Below are 17639 nucleotides of genomic sequence, written 5' to 3'. Positions count from 1 at the left end.
TAAGAGTCTATTCATTTTTCAGTAGTAAAAGTAAAAAAATAAACTCCAATATAAGTACTGAATTCTGTCATTACTAAAGACCTCCATTCCAGAGTTCTGTTAAAATTGCTCCTCCAGGCATGGAGTACCTAGATGGTCATTCAGAATTAATTCCTTCAAGATTAGCCAAGCTCCTGCTCTGAAGACTTTCTAGGGCACCTCACTAGGAACTGGGGGTGCCACTGGGCACCCACGAGCTGATGTGCTGCTTCTCCAGTAACTGCCAGTGTGGTGTCCATGAAAGCAGGGTAAAGTACCCTGCACCTATTTTAAGCCAAACTCTTGCACACAGACCACAACTATGGAGTAATCTGTGTAACTGTGTGTTCTCACCTGAGCTTTGACCCTGTAATAATGTATCATGATACATTACTACAAGTTAAGGGTATCATGATACCCTTAACGTCAGGGCAATTGTAAGATCTATTTAGATACTTACTTCATTCTGAAAAAAAAAAAAAAAAAAAACACACAACAAAAACATCTACCCAAACTCATGTATTCGTTCTGAAGCCAAAATGTTAACAGTTGGAAATGTCAATGGCAACAACATCTAAAGGACTAGCAGTGTAAATCAGTATTTCTCTTTTTGTACAGTTCCTACCTACAGGTACTTTCAGCTTACCTCTATGAGATCATCAGAGAGATCAGCGCACTGGAGTAGCCAGGTCTGCTCATTTCTACCTTTCCTTTGCAATGCAGCCTTAGGAAATTAAGGTTTATCTGGAGGAATAATTGGGTAGTTCACAGAGCTCTAGAAGTTACGGATTCTCAGAGTCGTTTAAGCAAACCCTGTCTTCTTTGCATTGAAAAAATTCAGAAGAGCACAGGAAGTTATCACCTGTCAGCTGGAGGGCAGTAACTTCTACTCGTTATTCCCAAGCACTCAGGTGATTAGCCACAAAGGAAGAACACTGTGTATGCTCACCATCCTGAAAAAGCATAAGAGAACTAGACCCCTGTCAGAACTTGCCTCACCATCTACCACAAGCTTCTCAGACATGTCAATGAAAACTATTTCAGTGTACTGTGCGAGAGTTGGTCAGCCATTCGGAGTACTGGTGTAGTGAGGAGTTCCAAACTTCCACACTGTATCAGCTATCTTAGGCTGAATGCTTGGAAGATTTCAAATAAGCAGAAAAGAAGGTTAATAGGTTGCAAGGAAAAAAAAAATATAATAAAAAGCAGACCAAACACCGTTAAATTTCGTTTCTATATTTCAGTAAAACCTACTTGAATACACTTTGAAACAAGAGTACAACAAAATAGAATATACTTCAAATGTTGAATATACAAACTATTATAGTTCATTCTGAACACTGGTACTTCCCTCTTAACTTCAACTAAAAAAAAAAAATTTACAGGTTTAGAACTACCTGACAAAAGCTCATGCTGGGCGTGACCTTTCAAGTGACAGAGTAGAGCTGAAACTGAAATGTATGCGCGGATGTCAAGGCTAAGTGAGAGACACAGGCATGTTACAGCAGAAGGCAGAAAGCCTGCTGCTATTTTGTCCACAATTAAGAAATTTAGACAGACTTTTAACTACCATACAAAATATGTTACATGTAATTCTATAACAATACTGTGCTAGGTACAAGATTTTTAAAAAATTTGTTTTAATAAAAAAGCTTTACACAAACAAGCCATTAGCTTATTTCAAGAAAGATAACTGAAAATCAGTCTAAGGCTTTCATTTTGAATCTGCTTAAGCTGTATGATACAAAAATTCCCTCTAGGTCTCTGTCTTCTTTTAGAAGCTCTTTAATCTTCTCCTTTATTTCACATTCTACAACACCTAGTAGCAGAGTTTTTCACATAGCACCAGTTGAGTACTGTGGGCACACAGTAGTAATTGCTGGTATGCATATAAAATGCATCGAATTTGCCATTTGTAACAATGAGACTTTCCTCTCTCCCTGAAAACTAAAACCCAAGGCAAACCTCTCACACGACTCTCTTTTAGTGTTCCAGGTCTTAGTGTAACTCGGTAACGGGTAACGTAGTGAACTGTTTGGTCCCTGTTCAGTCCCTCTCTCTTTCCTTCTCCATAGGTTCAGCTGTTTCCCAACTGGAAGAGGCAGTTTTTGTCAGTATTATCAATGTGGTTCTATTCCCACTGAAAACACGGGAAAATAAATCTTTTTTTTCCAGTATGTCTTCAACATATGCATGTTTATTGACATTTCAAAACTCTCCTTTTCGACTTGGCGATCACATCCACTTCCCTCCCCCAATATATTCAAAACCGTAACAGTCTAGAAGTCCATGCTGGAAGCAACCTATTCTTCATTTCTCGCACGTTATGATTCCTTCTGTTTTCATTGTCACAGGAAGGGCAATAGCCGAGGGCGTGCTAACTACTACTACGTGGGTCACAGTCTTGCTTCCATCCGCCGGTTTCTCTTCTTTTACCAGCTGCACCGTCTTCACTTCCCGTTCCTGTTTTAAAGCCGCCGTGTCTGATTTAACTTCTGGACTTTTTATAACTGCACTAATCACCCTGGGAGGAGTCTGGCCGGACGCCTGCTGAGCAGGCACCGATAGTCTCATTACTGGTGTGCCATGAGCTATGGACACAGGGGTTAGTGCTCTAACAGCCAAGGGGGTTCCCACGATGTTAATACTTCCTGACCCGGACAGGCCCGTTTTTGTTTGTAACTGACACTGCGTGAGTTGCGTGGCAGGGATTGTAATGATTTTGGCAGGTTGCATTGTGATTTTCTCTCCGTTTTCAGCAGAGGTTGGCATCACAGTAGGGATTGTCTGGATTACTACCTTTGGAGCCGTGGCCGTCGTTGGACTCGTGTTGGTTAGTAACGGCGAGCCCGCGTTTACCGACTGCACGGCCACGGTCGAGATTTTCTGTCCCAGAGAGGTCATTACAACAGGCACTTGCATTGCCACACGTACAGTCCTGCAAAATAAAGATGGGTGTGTTTAAGCCAAAACGCGAGGCACCACTAGAGATGACAACAGGGATAGACAAATCTAGGATTTACAGATTTTAAACTGCTGCTTTACCAAAAAAAACCCAAACAAAACACAATCTTTTGTGCTTCTAGCAAGAGGACTTTGGAAATTTAGCAGCATTCATATTTCTTTTTCCCCCCTTCCTCTCTCTATATAATTTAAAAATACACTCAAGGGCAAACATATTGACAGTTGGCTCTGATCTCACAAACTAGACTTTCATAGTATTCTATTGTGTTACACTGCTAATTGCAAAAAACGATTTCCAACATTTAAAACCTAAACCAAAAACCTAAAAGACAGCTTCCTAACCAAAAAATTGCTTGTCATTAGCAAACGATAAGCCCAAGCCACGTTAATACAAACCTAGGAGCTGTTGTTGCTGGGACAGTAGTAGTGGTAGTTGAGGGACGAGATGATGACGTATCATGTGCTGGTGAGGCAATATTCACAACTCTAGTGACTGCTTTTTCTGTTCTGGTACAGCTTAACTGAGAGGAATTTTTTCCTCCACGTGCAGAGGTTGCTGCTTTTAAAAGGTTTTCTGCAGATAAAGACACTCTTTCCAATGACTTCTCATCTGTAGGCATTGACAAATCTTCATTGCAGGGCTCACTTTTGTCATCATCTATGACAACTATGTTTTTTGGCATCTCCTTAAACTGATATACAAGCCTCTGTCCCTCAACTTTTGCAAGAATTCCTCTTTGATAGTAATATCTGCAAGAAAAGCACAATTAAGTAGTAATCAACACAGTGACAGATTTTAAACAAAACCTCATTCTATGCTAACAAGAAAATCTGAAGTAGCCACAGTGAAACCTACAGTGTGAGAAGGTAAGGAAGAGCACACTGGCAGAGTATTTGAAGGATCTAGCTGAAAAAAACCATAACCTTTTAAATATATACTTTGGGAATTAAATTGCAAATTAACTGGTAACATAAAAAGCAACAAGAACTGCAAGATAGATGCTTTTGAAACAGCTAAGACAGCAAATGGGCAAAGCTTTTAAGATTTCAGAACTGCTGCATTTCTACAGACAAATCAGATTTTAAATTATAGTATATAATTTAAGGATACAAGAGTTTTTACCTCAGAGCTCTTCCCATAGTCTCATAGTTCATGTCAGGTTTGTTTTTGTGTTTTCCCCATAGTTTGGAGACAGCTTTCGAGTCCACAAGTTTAAAGATTCCCTTCTCTCGCTGAGTCCATTTAATATATCGAGGACAAGTATTTTTGTCCTGGAGAAGGTCCAGAAGAAACTCCCATAAGTACGTTGTATTTCCTATAATCAGAAAGAATTTAAATATTAGAAACCCACTTTTAAAGATAACAGAAAGCTTTCCCTATATAGGTAACTCTGAATGATGTGCATTACAAGCAAATGTTTCAGAGGATGGTATGTAATGTAAACTGCACATGTTCATTCATTCTGGTAAGTTTAGCAAAGCTTCCATAAACATTTACTTTCTAAAAGGAGCTAATCCAAGTGTTCTGCTGTATAGCACAGGAGCCTGCTCAACCCAGCACCCATTCTCAGCTCTGGGAAAGAAGTGTGGGAGGGTGTTCCAAGTCACTACAACCTACATCTGTTCAGCAGAGGCAAGAGGAGAGCTCAGAATTTTCTTCTCCTATTTGTTTAAAGAGGGAATGGAACTGCAAGTGCATTTTATGACACTGAAGGACAAGAGGACATAAATAAGTAATTTTTAAAAGGCATAGAACCTTCAGGAACAAACCATCTCAACTGTGATTAGTTGGAAAAACCTTCTGTCCAGGATCTGGGGCTCTCACACCGACTGGTGACAGCCCCATGTTCTGACCCTTCCCAAATACATGTTGCAGAGTGACCAATGTCCTGCTAGGTCCAGAGCCAGACCAACTTCTTGCTACAAGTACTGATATGGCAGAAATCCCATGTACCTTTCTGTAATTAGGGGGATATGGAATGAAGTCACAGAAGAAAAATTAATGTACTTCTCAGGCACTCAAGAGGCGAACTATTTCCACTAGAGGAACCCCAAGATGAGGTTTATGACAGTGACTATCAGGATGGCATAAAATGTAACACGGGGGTTGTCTACACTCTGACTAAACCATTTGCATCTAGGAAAAGGGAAGAGAAGTAGAAGAAAAAAAACTGACCAAACTCCAGTTTGTACAGCTGGAGAAGACTCCTCAAGTTATCTGAGAAGGTAGAACTAAGACAGAGCTCCAAGAATAACCTCAGAACTTTAATCCCAATTCTCACTTGATCATGCTTCCAGGGGATGATATGGGCCAAATAAAAATAGTACCTTTTTGTGTGTGAAAAAAGGTCATTAATTCTTGAGATTTAGCGGCCCAGCACAGCACTTTCTATGCCATGCTGAAGACAATTAAAATACATCAACGCAGCTTAAAGACCACTGTTGCAGACTCCAAGAATTTAGTGATCTTTGAAAAACCTCAAAGGGTAAAAAAAAATTATAGCTTCCATCTTCCAGAAGATCACTTCATAGACAGAGAGAATAAATATATTTTACTATATACTCCAATAACAACAAGTACTGATTCAAAAGCTGCCAAAATCCAGCTTCCCGTTGATTTCAGAATATTTCAATAGGACCTATATGGGTAAAGAGTCAACAAATTATAGCTTCCATCTTCCAGAAGATCACTTAATAGACAGACAGAATAAATATATTTTACATTATACTCCAATATCAACAAGTACTGATTCAAAAGCTGCCAAAATCCAGCTTCCCGTTGATTTCAGAGATATTTCAATAGGACCGATATGGGTAAAGAGTCAACAAGAGAACTCAGGAATCCTGAAATCATCCTATTTTTTAGGAAATTTACCTTTTCTTCTCCCCCCTGCCCCACTTAGCTCCTCAGAAATAGAATCTCTGGGTCCACTGCCAAATGCTGTAGGTCTGCAATAGACTCTACAAAAATAGAAGTGGACTTCAGTTATAGGAAGTAAATAGAACTTTCAAGAGAAATCATCCCTTAAAGTGCCTAGTTTTTCTGCAGGAATGGTACTGCTGACTGGATAGGTTTTTTTCATTTGCCTCATACTCTATGTTGACCTAAATAACACCTTTTTTTCCACAGAACGACTATGCAATATCTATACTGCTCAGAAGCCATCTACTACTGCCAGTAAGACCCAGTGACACTTCAGGTAGGCTGCTATGCCTTTAACACAGAAGGCTTATTTTTGTAACGTTTAATACAATTTTGAACCATTTTTAAACCATTTCTCGTTAGAACCAGACTTTCCTAGTACTATGAATCCAAGCTTACAGACTCCTAAGGAAGAGAAAGACATGGCTGTAAACTATATTATCTGAACAGGTTTATATTTGTGCCACTCTTAAGCATCCATTAAGTCCAGCCTGGGAGAGAAACATCTACTGCACCTTATTAAATATTATTTAAATATTATTTATTTATATTATTTAAATTAAATAATATACAGCTCTCACCTCCACTCCTAAAAGGTCTCATGCTAACTAGTACTGTAAGCAGCTACTGAGCTAGACACAATTATTATCTATATTAACTTCAATACAGAGTAAATTTTGCACAATGAAAGAAATTTGCGTGGCCAGCCAATTATTACAGCTGCCAGTTACTTAAGAATGTCAGCAGACATCTCAAAATAGAAGGATTAATGGCCAGAAAGTATGTGAAATATACAAGGCATTGTGTGTATCAATGAACTGTCGCATTGGTACCAGCATCTATAAGGAGAAACCCAAAGCCAGTTTTGCTCCCTCCAGCTGCCTACACTTTAAAAAGAGTATTTATGCAAATAAAAACCTAAATATGGAAAGAGAAACCATGCCTAAACTGCCAATCCAACAGAAAAAAATACTACTATCTCACTTTAAGAAAAAATATTAAGAAGTCTCCAGTTCCTTCTGTATAAGAAACTGAAGGACACAATTAAATCAGATTTACAGCTGCTTCAATTTGCACCAGAAAGCATCAGGAATGCACACAGGAAGGAGCACCTACATGGACAACAAGCATTCCCCTTTCCAAAAGTGCGCAACCAGCTGGCCTCCTCCTCCATGACTTAACCCTGCTGACACTACTGAGCTCTAGGAATAATTCCCAGTTTTTCAAAAACACACTGCATGTAAAACAGCCCATATTTGCAACTAATATTTTAAAATAAATAACAAAAAACCAAATCCAGTAACAAAATATTTTGCAGGACATCAACTTAGCACACATTAAGAAAAAGAAAATGTGTTTTAGGCCAGTAGTAGTGTAAAATAGAGAAGGTGATACCTCATGAGAACAAGAGACATAACTAGATCATTATAAGCATCCACAGAAATAAATTAAAAACAAAAACCAAAGAACAAAGCAGTACCATCTCCCACTTCAGCTATAGAGTGAATTCACCAGTACAGACAAAAACTAGAAGAGACAGAAACACAGGTCTCCTTTCTCAAAGTTATCTGTGCAGCAAACTAGGAACTGGGACACTTTAGGAGTAATATTCAGATAATGGAGAGCTGTAATAGCGGAATCAGAATTAGCAAACAAGCTAAGGAGCCTTTAAGAATCCTCAAAAAAAGAAAAGAAAATTAAACAAGATGTGCTTTTAAGTACAGCAGGTGCAAAGATCTGTGATGTTCATTGAGGTCCACTGCTACACCCAAATCTGAAGACAGCAACAGCAGCCACTGCAGGGAAGTTTAATTATTCTTTGTGCTGGTTTTTGTGAGCTAACATCTGCATGACATCAGTCCCATTCTTCCTTGCCCTACTGACAAACGTGACTGCTCAGGAGCTGTACCCAGATAAGGAATTATGTAAACAGCAGAGATCCTGCTTTCAAACAAATCCCAAAATAATAGTGGAGCTGACCACTGCACACTCTTTCAGCTAGCGTGCTGCCACTGAAAGTCATTAAACTTTGTTTCTCCTAACCATAGCAACATCTCCAAACAATGTCCAGTGTGGTAAGTGGGGAGGAGTTCCTCATTTTTCACCTATAGGCAGGGGAAGAGCTGATACACTGCACGCCAACTCAAAAGTAACCTGTGAGCAAATGCCCAACCTCTGTCTCCTGCTGAGTGAATAGCAGGGGTTTGGAGTCCGAGAAAGCACCCGCTCTTTCTCAGGAGAAACATTAGGAAAGCATGACTCTCCTGCACAAAATCCCTCACTCAACCATGAAAGAAACGTATCATCATTTGGTTTCCCCTGAAGCCAAAACGAATCTATTAGTCAAGCAACATATTCCCACTGAAGTTTGTGAATCCACTAAGAAAACATATTTTCAACCATCATCACTACAAACACCCCTAAGCTGCTCCTACTTGAGAACAAGCCCGTCAGCAGTAACTTAACCAATTATGTGTCTAGCAGTAAGTTACCACACAACACAAAAGACAGCACAAGTCAATAAACACAAAAATCAAAAAGCCTGAGTGTATCACAGGGCACTTCTAGAGCAGTTCCACACATCCTTGTGCTAGATCTTGTACAAATTTGAAGCCATCAAATAAAATTAAAGCTCTAATGAAGACAGTAGAAACTTGTCCACCAAACTTTCCAAGATCTGTGTATTTCCTGTGACAGAAACAATAAATATACACTGCATAATTTCAAAGACTTGATAAATGGAAAAATATACCTTTGCCTTCTCTAGGTTTCTTCTTTATTCCTAGATCTGGAGACCCATCAGATATAGTTGATTGCTGGGTCTTCGGCTTACGGCCTGCTGCACATAAAACATGCAGGGGGAAAAAAAAAAGTATTAATCATATGCAGAATAAAAGTATTTTATAGTTCAGCTTCACTGAAAGAAGTAATTAATGTATTTTTTCCCCGGCAATTTCCTTGCTACAGGTATGGATAAATTTAAATTCTTAGATCACTACTACTGCATTTGGTTACCTATTTCATAGGCAGATTTAACTCAATTTCAGACAAGTTCATGGCAGGTGAGGAAAGCACTAAGTGTACAAACTTCAGCTTCTTCATCCTTTCACACTTCAGTGACCCTTTTACTCAAGGTAAACAGGTCCAAGCAGAGAAGAGGATCATACCCCACGGCCCATGCTTCTGCCATCAGTTAAAATCAAGCAGCAACAATTAACTCTCCCACCTCAGGCACAAGAGCATTAATTTTTGCTGATGAACAACGTTCTTCATTAACCACTGAATTTCAAAAGGTATTAATTATGAAGACCAAAGTTATGGCTCTGTAACTATGGCTGAATGACCTTACATGCTTAAAAGCGGGGATTTGGGCTCTGTAATAGGAAAAAAATATTTACAAAATAAAACCTGCATAACATTTCAGAGCTTCCTGAGCATAGCCCTGTAACACAACCTGCCCAGTAATGACCATTCAAACAGAGAGTGGAATATAGAGAAATAGTTTAAATCCAGTGTACGTCTACAGCTACCAAAAAAACTTTAATCATAATTTTCTTGCTTATGTAATTTACAGCAGAGTTACAGTTATCTGTTATGTGTGTATGTTCTTATTAAATCTAAAATTCATAGATCTTAGATTTCTATTACCTTATCAATACATTGCAATTTTTTTTCCTCTACATTACAAGTAAATATTGCATCTTAGCATGTCTGGCAGCTCTAATAAAACAATCTTGCTATAGTGATGTGAATTGCATTGAGGCCTGTAAGAAAGCTGCTAGACCAGAGATAAGTCTCACCAGGTACCAACCTCTCATTTGGTAGCTGAATGCTTCAAACTCAAACACTGCTCTGAGTAGTTTCTCCTCCAACACATACCAGTCAGACAAATAAGATACTTTTCTCAGGAGGAAGATCTTGGACTGATTTTGTAAACTGATTTATGTTTTTGTAAGTTGCTATTCACCCTGTCATTTCATTGGAAGATCCCCGAGTCTACCCGCTCTCCAAATTTATCCACATTTCAAACACCAACAGTTACCTACACAACTTCTCTTTCAATCCTTCTCTACCCTTCTCCCCCTTTGTAAACCATGCTCATAAAAACCACAACAACAAAGACATCACTTTCCTTTATGGCTTGGCAAAGCCCTCTCTCTTGCTACTTTTTTTCTTGTTGCAGACTCATTTTCTAAAAACTCACATTTCAGATTCCAATCAGTCTAATTATATGAGCAGAGAAATCAGATCATCTAACCTATCTCCACCAGTACCGACCGCACCATCTGCAGCAGTGCACAACAAATAAATTTTGAGACTGCAGCCACGAAGAGCCATACAAACCTTTTTTCTTTTTCATTGGTTCGTGGATATCAGGGGATGTTGGAACAGGAGACGCATCCATTGGCTCAGATTCCTCTGTTGATACCTCCACCACAGTCTCTGTGATTACGTCAGGTCTCATGGCCGCGTGGATAAATTCTGGGGTTGACACACAAGGAGGGACAAAAACTTCCACTATGAGGGAAAAAAAGAAATTAAAAAAAAAAAATCTGATTAAGTTTCTACCTGATTATTTTAAGTATCTTACATTAAATCATTTTTAAAAAAGCATATGCAATAGCATAGCAAAATTGTGCTCCAACAACCTGTCACCTAGGAAATCACTTCCCAAAAACATGCACAGTTGCCAGTATTGTTTGGCATAAGACAAGTATCACACCAATATTCCTTAGAACCAAACTCTACTTCAAATGAAACAAATTAGACCTTAATCTTTCATCCTTATTCCAATCTCCATTCCTTATTTTGTATCTTTTGGGTTTCAGTGTGACAATTATTTCATCAACATATACTAAGTAACTTCAGAAGGAACACCAAATTAAAAGTAATCAAGTGCTTTTTTTTTAACTGATACTTTGCAACACAGTATATTCAGATATTCTTTCTAAAACAGAAAAACAGATAAAAATACTTTTCCCTTAAAATAACTCTTCATTTTAGCAATTAAAAATGGCAAATTCACAGAACCACAGGATGGTTGAGGTTAAAAGTGACCTCTGGAGATCATCTGGTCCAACCCAGAAGCAGGTTTCCTGATTTGCTTGTTTTACTAATTAGTGGAAGGAGAAATGGCTCAGAAACTGTAGCTGACATACCAGGACTCCTGGCATCTCTCAGGCAGGTAGGAGACTCCATATGAAGCAAGGCCTCTGCAGCTTCAATTGTCTTATCCGTGCAGTGCACATTGCTTCCATGAACTGATGCTTCCACTGTAGAAGGATTGAAAAAAAAAATAAAAAAAATAAGAACACGAGATTAGATTTCTGGTTCACAACCAACCTCCTCAATTCTGTGAGGCATTCAAGAGTTTACAGAAGCAGACTTCTGGGATTTGTCTTCTGCCTTCAAGTTAACCAGAACAAACCAGATTGTAACGAGGATGGTTACAAACTAAAACAGCAGAGCAGGGAAGTAGTACCATCTTCGACTATTATCGCTTTGAAATCTAAAGGGGACCTCTCTCCCAGTTTTCGGTCTATTTGGATATATATATGTATGTATGTTCACAAATACAAAATTAGTTTGCAAAACAGATATAACCAGTTTAATTTTCTGACATTAAAAAATCACTGTGAGTGGGGTTTAAGAGGCTTGGTTGTTAAAAAACAAAACACAGAGCATAGAAAACACTATGCAGGGTGTTTTTTTAAGCGATAACTAAGGAAGAAGGTAAAAATATCTCTTTTTATCGAGTTCTGAAAGTTTATGAGAACTAAGTAATAAATCAAAATTAATTTGAAGTAACTTCAAGAGAGCACATTTAAGTTTGATACAGCACAGATCACAGCAACTCGAACACAGCAGCAACACTGGAAGAAAAAACCTCGTCAATTAAAACTACAATCCTGTTCACGGCCAACTCTATATTCCTCACCCTTGTAAAGGTTTTTAAAAGCAGCGAGTGCAGAAACACCTGTTGCACATCATCCACACTCTGGCTAAGGTACTCCGGCTCTCTCCAGTTGCTCTTTCCATTTATGGCCATCTGCTCAAAGCTGAACCGCTCCAGCCAGGCAGCCCAGGGAATCTATCTTTAGCGTAAGCAGGGTCACCTATCTCCGGCGTCAGAGAACTAAAGAGGATTCGGTAATAATTCTCTAGGAGAACTTCAAGGCACCTATCCTGTTACTGAAAACGGGATACTAAGAAACAACTTGACATTTGTTTAATGAAAAGGAGGGAAAATACTGCTGGCTTTGCTTCTGACTTAAGAAAACACGAGATACAAACAGATTTATGTGGGCACGCAAGGGGAATAAACTTTCCAGCCAATTGCAGTTTATTTAAACGCAAGGATTAAAAACTTGAAAAACCTTCTAGCTAGCAGAGTAAACAAATAAACCAGAAGCTGAAAGCCAACGAAATCTGGAAGATGCACAAATGCAAAATTCTGGGTGACTGAAACAGTCTCGCTGATCCAGCCCAGCTCCCCAGCCGCTGGCAGGCTGCTGGGATCCCACCACATCCCGCCCTCTCCTGGGATGCTATTTAGGGGGCTTTATCTTTTGGAATAGGAGATGCCTGATAAAGCTGGCATTCCAGCACCCCTGCGCTCCAGGCTGGGAACAACAAAAGCCTACCTAAGAGCCCAGGAAAATCAAGATAAAGGAAAGGGTCTCTATTGCACCCTCTATCCCTTGCATAATCGGTAGCAATCAGCAGGAGTTTTGCACCCTGAGCCCCTTCCCCAGCTACAGGTCCCAGGTGCTTCCCATGTCTGTTTCTTTCCCAAGCAGCAGTTTGGGGGTGTCCTGAGTCGGATCAGCACTGAAACTAAGTGGCCCTGCAGGAAACCCTCTTCCTAAACACGTTTCTTTTTAAAGAGAAAGTTCAGTCACACAGAAATCGATGACTAAGTTTCCCCTTTTCTACTGGATAAAGCTTTCCACTGTTCATCAGAATAGAAGAACAATATTCAGCTAGTCATTATAAATGTATCAATTCTACACCAATACTGAAATTAGAAACTCCAAATCAGCATTTAACATATTATTATTTCAAAGTATGAAAAAAGATTTAAAGCAGGTCAGCAAAGCTTTTCCACCAACCCCTCTGCCTCCCCCACAGCAGAGAGCTGCACGATTCTCATTTCTGTTTCTGCTGGTTACCATTTTTGGGACAACTAGTTAGCTTGCTTCTGTGCAGATATCAGGTTCAGTACATAAAGAAACTCAAGGAACAGTTGTCAAGTTTCAATTGTAAGAGCATACTGAATCAGCTTCTTCAAGTAATGTACTCCTAAATCCTTGAAAGCATACAAAATATTCCTACTTTTGTATCCTAAGTATTTCCTATAAGGAACAGTTCTGATGCTACACCACAAGTAAGAGGTACTCAGCAGAGAGCAGGAAAGAGGCAAAAAAGATAGATGAAAGCCATCTTCACAGTTTATTATGGCATCCTGCTGAGGGAATGGAGACACAACATCCCCCAGCACCAGGGACTAAGGCTGCAATAGCCTAATAACAGAGGCAAGGAGCAAAGGAACCACCCAACCTAAGCAACCTTTCCATTTCCAATAAAAATAGCACTATCTACTCCTCAAAAGCCTCTGACATTTGAAAATACAAACTTCACAAACGTTTTTCCAACATCAGTTACTTAAGGCTCCGCTAAAATTGCCACCTAAAAAACATCAAGCAAAAAATAGTAACACTTCTGGCTTTAGCTGGAACACACATGCTGTCTGTCTATCATGCCAGTTAACAAACTAACCTAACATTGCCAAAAAGCCATCTATTAAAATACTTACTAAAATGAGTGCTATTACCAAGTTTGAAGTCTTCTCAGCTAGCTAGCTTCTCCTTTTGCCAGTCCATGCTTTTAGCCTCAGAAGCGTTTGTCTAACCAGCCAGAGTTAGGAGCTCCCAGCTGCGCTCAGGAAACATTATTGCACCAACACATTTGGAAAAGTGCAAATTTGTATCCCAAGACAAATTTTACATAAAATGTTTTTTTTGCCATGCTAGAAAATGTCTAACTAATAGAAGACAGCAAGTCAGAGTGCTCAGCCTGGAGGTGTGATACTGATGAAAAATACAGCTTGGAAAGATATCCCAAAAGATGGAGTGGGTGAACAGGTTCTCTCAGAGAGGGGACGGGAGAAGGGAAAACCAGGCAGCTGTTCTTGCAGATGACTAGATCAAGTGTCCCTCAACTAAACCACGCTGGAATCACAACCCTTGCTAGCACTTCTCACAATAAAGACAAGAGGGAGAAAAAAAGCAAACCAAGGGAGTAGGATTCTGCAATTAAAAAAAGCCAACTTTAGTCAAAAGCCAATCACCACAGAAAATCACCGGCCGTTATTTACCATGCAGGTTATTTCCATACCCTTCAGGCTCAGAAAGCTGGTGCCATCCAAACATACATCATCACAGCAACCCCAGCCTTCTCTCAGGGCATCCAAGGTTGTGATGCACAAGCGCAGTAGCACAGCGGGCAGAAAGCTTTCTAACCAAAGAGTAATGCGTGACTCATTTCTTTAAAAATGCCCAATTCACAAGTTTTCTGTTATATTTGTACCATGAGCGATGGTACCACTGCGCACAATATAAAAGACTCCCAAAATTAAAACAGATTGTATTGCTTGAGTAAACAACTTAAGACATAGCTCTGTTACTTTGTATATTCATTTCAGGAAGAATATCACTTGCCCAAATGAAGTAAAGTAGTTTACGCAGATAAAAGTAAGTTTTCCAGACTTTGGTAACCGAGTAACACGAGAACTGCCATTTACCAACCAAGAACACATCAGAGCTACCACCACCACTTATCTTTCATTCTTTTAAACCAAATCTCATCTTACTGTTGTTATGAAGAAATCTGATTGCTTGGCACTTTATTTTAAAATAGTTCATTACAAAAGTTTCTGGTCTGTTTTCAGAAAAATAAATCCTCTTAGAAAAAAGTTATTTTAATTTTTAAAATGTAAACAGCTAACTACGCTAGTTGATGTCTATCTTCACTGTTGACCTAATGCCTTCTAGCTCCAAATTCTAAACAAATAGGGTGCACAGTAGATTATTCAAGGCTCTCAACAGCTGTTACAAAATACCAAACTTGGTAATTAAGTCTGACAGGGCTGTACTTTTGCTTTACAGAAGAGAATACTGGCAACATATCCATTTTGAAACAATGCCCCCAGTTTTAACATAAAACAAGAGTAACAAAATGAGTTAAAGCAAGTGATGAGAGGAAAAAAATGGGACTGAAGTTTTCAAAATGGTACTTTTCGAAACTGCGATACAGCTCCCCTCTCTTTATCTGAAGAGCTATCAATGTCTGCATCTACAAGGTCAACACTTAACTGTAGCACCTGATTTACAATAGCTTATCCTTTAATACTATCAGGCAAGCAGAGCAATACTTTAATGAAGAATTCACAATTCCAAGCATGGAACTCAGTCAAGAGTGACTACACATACGCTAACAGACCTCATTAAAGTTTATTGGCATTCACATGCTTGTTTTATCTCAGCATTTAAAAGGCCACAGTAAACAGCACTGGAAGGTAGTAACAGTGCTTAAGCCTTGTTTTAATTAAAAACAGTTGAATTGCCTGTACAGGTAATACCCAGAAATCTTTCTGCATGTAACACTTGACTGGAAAAGAGGGCATTTTCCGTTTACTGCTTGTTTTATGGCAGACATTTGTTCAGAAACAGAAGAACAATTTCTTGGGTTTTTTAGTACTTCCCTAAGCCTGGCTTTTTTCATTCAAAAGACTTTCAGCTGCATATAATTTAAGGACGATACAGAACCCACTGCATATCCCCAATCAATAATGAAGACGAGAGCAATTGTCTCAAACCACTTGTTTCCCTGTGAGCCATATGTTATCAGCCCAATACTGAGAGAAATATTAGCTACAAAGCCAAAACATATCTTTGTAAAGTCATTTAGGAGTTGCTCTTACAACCAGCAATTAAGATAACCTTAAGCAGTAACAATTTTGGTCCAGCTTTCTTCCCACAGTTACCAAACGCTCTGAAGTTTTCTCAACACCGAAGCCAGCAGCCACAGGAAAAGGCAAGGTATAATTAATATAATCCCTCAGGATAAAGGATTCCTCTCTTAAATCCACGTGATACCATCTACACACATAAATAAGTAAACAGATACGGTATCCTGATAGTATGATGATGGGAATACTAGACGTATCTGTATCCCTCACTGCAATGCAAATATCAAAAAAAAAAAAAAAAAAAAGAATTAAGCTGGCTGGGCTACGGACATCAGAAGAGCAATACAAAGGTCATTTGTTATTTACCTATGGGTTGGCTCACAAGCAATCTAGTTACACTGACTTAAGAAGCTGGTGACACAATAATCATCAACCTAATCATTCTCTATTCATTGACAATCAAAATTAAAACCCAACCAACTGAAATCTCCTGCAGCAGTGAGCCCTGCAGAAACTGGAGATGTGTTCTACCAGGGAAGTGAAGCTGTCTTCTCCATCCTACACAGGAGATTGTCTAAATGCTTATGAAACACTCTGCTTTTTCTGTTCTGCAGCAGAAGAGTTCTTTGATGGGGGATGGAGGTGATGGTTCTGTGTGTCTGGGGTTTGTCTGGGGTTTGTTACCCGCCCTCCAGAAAACCCAGAGTGTTTTTCTCCATTAAATAAAATTAACCATTATGAAGACTAGCCGACTTGCCCCCCCTTTTTACAATGGTCTCTTAACATGTTGGTAAATGACAGAGCATTTACCTTCACTGGATGTTGATGCTCATACAAACCTACTGCTGTGTCACCGCAAACCCCGTATGAAGGTGTACTCCAGGAATCACGGAATTGTCAGAGTTGGAAGGGACCTCTAGAGATCATCTAGTCCAACCCCCCTGCCAAAGCAGGGTTGCCCAGAGCACATCACTCAGGACGGCATCCAGGTAGGGCTTGAAGATCTCCAGAGAAGGGGACTCCACACCCTCCCTGGGCAGCCTCTTCCAGGGCTCTGCCACCCTCACCCTAAAGAAGTTCTTCCTCAGATTTGAGTGGAACATCCTGTGTTTCTCCATTAGCTTGTGTCCAGGCACTCACCACACCATTAATTACCTACAGTGCTGGGTGCTGTACCGCTGCCTACCATTTCCAAGGACAACTTTAAAAACTTGAACTCCACGTTGGAAACGCCAAAATAAAACCAGAGCCGGTGCGACTCGCGCAGAGAGTTAAAGGCTTGACATCGTATTTGTGTTTTGGAGCAGTGTAACCTCGCTGGTGTTTCCTCCAGGGCTGACGTTAAGACGCAAATCCCGGGATCACCGGAGCGTCCCGTTGTTACAAGCGGCACATTTCACAAAACGGAAAGAGGCCGAACCGTGCCCGGTTCCGGACACGTCCCCGACGAGGTGCCAGAGCTCGGGTTAAACGTCCCTCGTCCCAGCAGCGGCCAGCGGGGATCGTGCAGAGGAGCGGCGGAGAGCCCTGTGTGTGTGTGTGTCCCGGGAGGGGCGGCCACGTGCGTCCCGCCACCGGCGGCGGCGCCCCCACTTCCGTGTTTACACTCCGCTTCCCTCCAATTCCGTGCGCGCCCCGTCAGCGCCGCGCGGAGCCGACTCTCCGCCGCCCGCTCATTGGCGGACGCCGCGCCCCGCCCCGCCCCGCCGCCCTCCGCCCGCCAACGGCGGCGGCCCCCATTGGCGCGCGGGGAGGAGGGGGGGG

General features: G+C 40.3%; 1 protein-coding gene across 3 annotated transcripts in view; it reads right to left on the bottom strand.

Moving 5' to 3' along the window:
* Positions 1-1233: 1233 nt before the first annotated feature.
* Positions 1234-17639, bottom strand: part of ELF2 (E74-like factor 2 (ets domain transcription factor)) — a 39090-nt gene continuing 22684 nt past the window's right edge. For 2 of the 3 annotated variants that reach the window (XM_014950049.1, XM_014950051.1), the window contains 6 exons: positions 11065-11178; positions 10250-10423; positions 8658-8744; positions 4106-4298; positions 3379-3732; positions 1234-2956 (listed from right to left, as the gene is read on the bottom strand). In XM_014950049.1, the coding sequence (XP_014805535.1) occupies positions 2329-2956; positions 3379-3732; positions 4106-4298; positions 8658-8744; positions 10250-10423; positions 11065-11178 (1550 nt within the window). In that variant the 3' untranslated portion in view covers positions 1234-2328. The remainder of the gene's footprint in view (positions 2957-3378; positions 3733-4105; positions 4299-8657; positions 8745-10249; positions 10424-11064; positions 11179-17639) is intronic. The other variant, XM_014950050.1, reaches the window with a different exon arrangement.

The sequence above is a fragment of the Calidris pugnax genome, unplaced genomic scaffold (genome assembly GCF_001431845.1).
Source record: "Calidris pugnax isolate Ruff unplaced genomic scaffold, ASM143184v1 scaffold42, whole genome shotgun sequence".
Lineage (NCBI taxonomy): Eukaryota > Metazoa > Chordata > Aves > Charadriiformes > Scolopacidae > Calidris > Calidris pugnax.
This window is presented reverse-complemented; position numbering and strand designations above follow the sequence as displayed.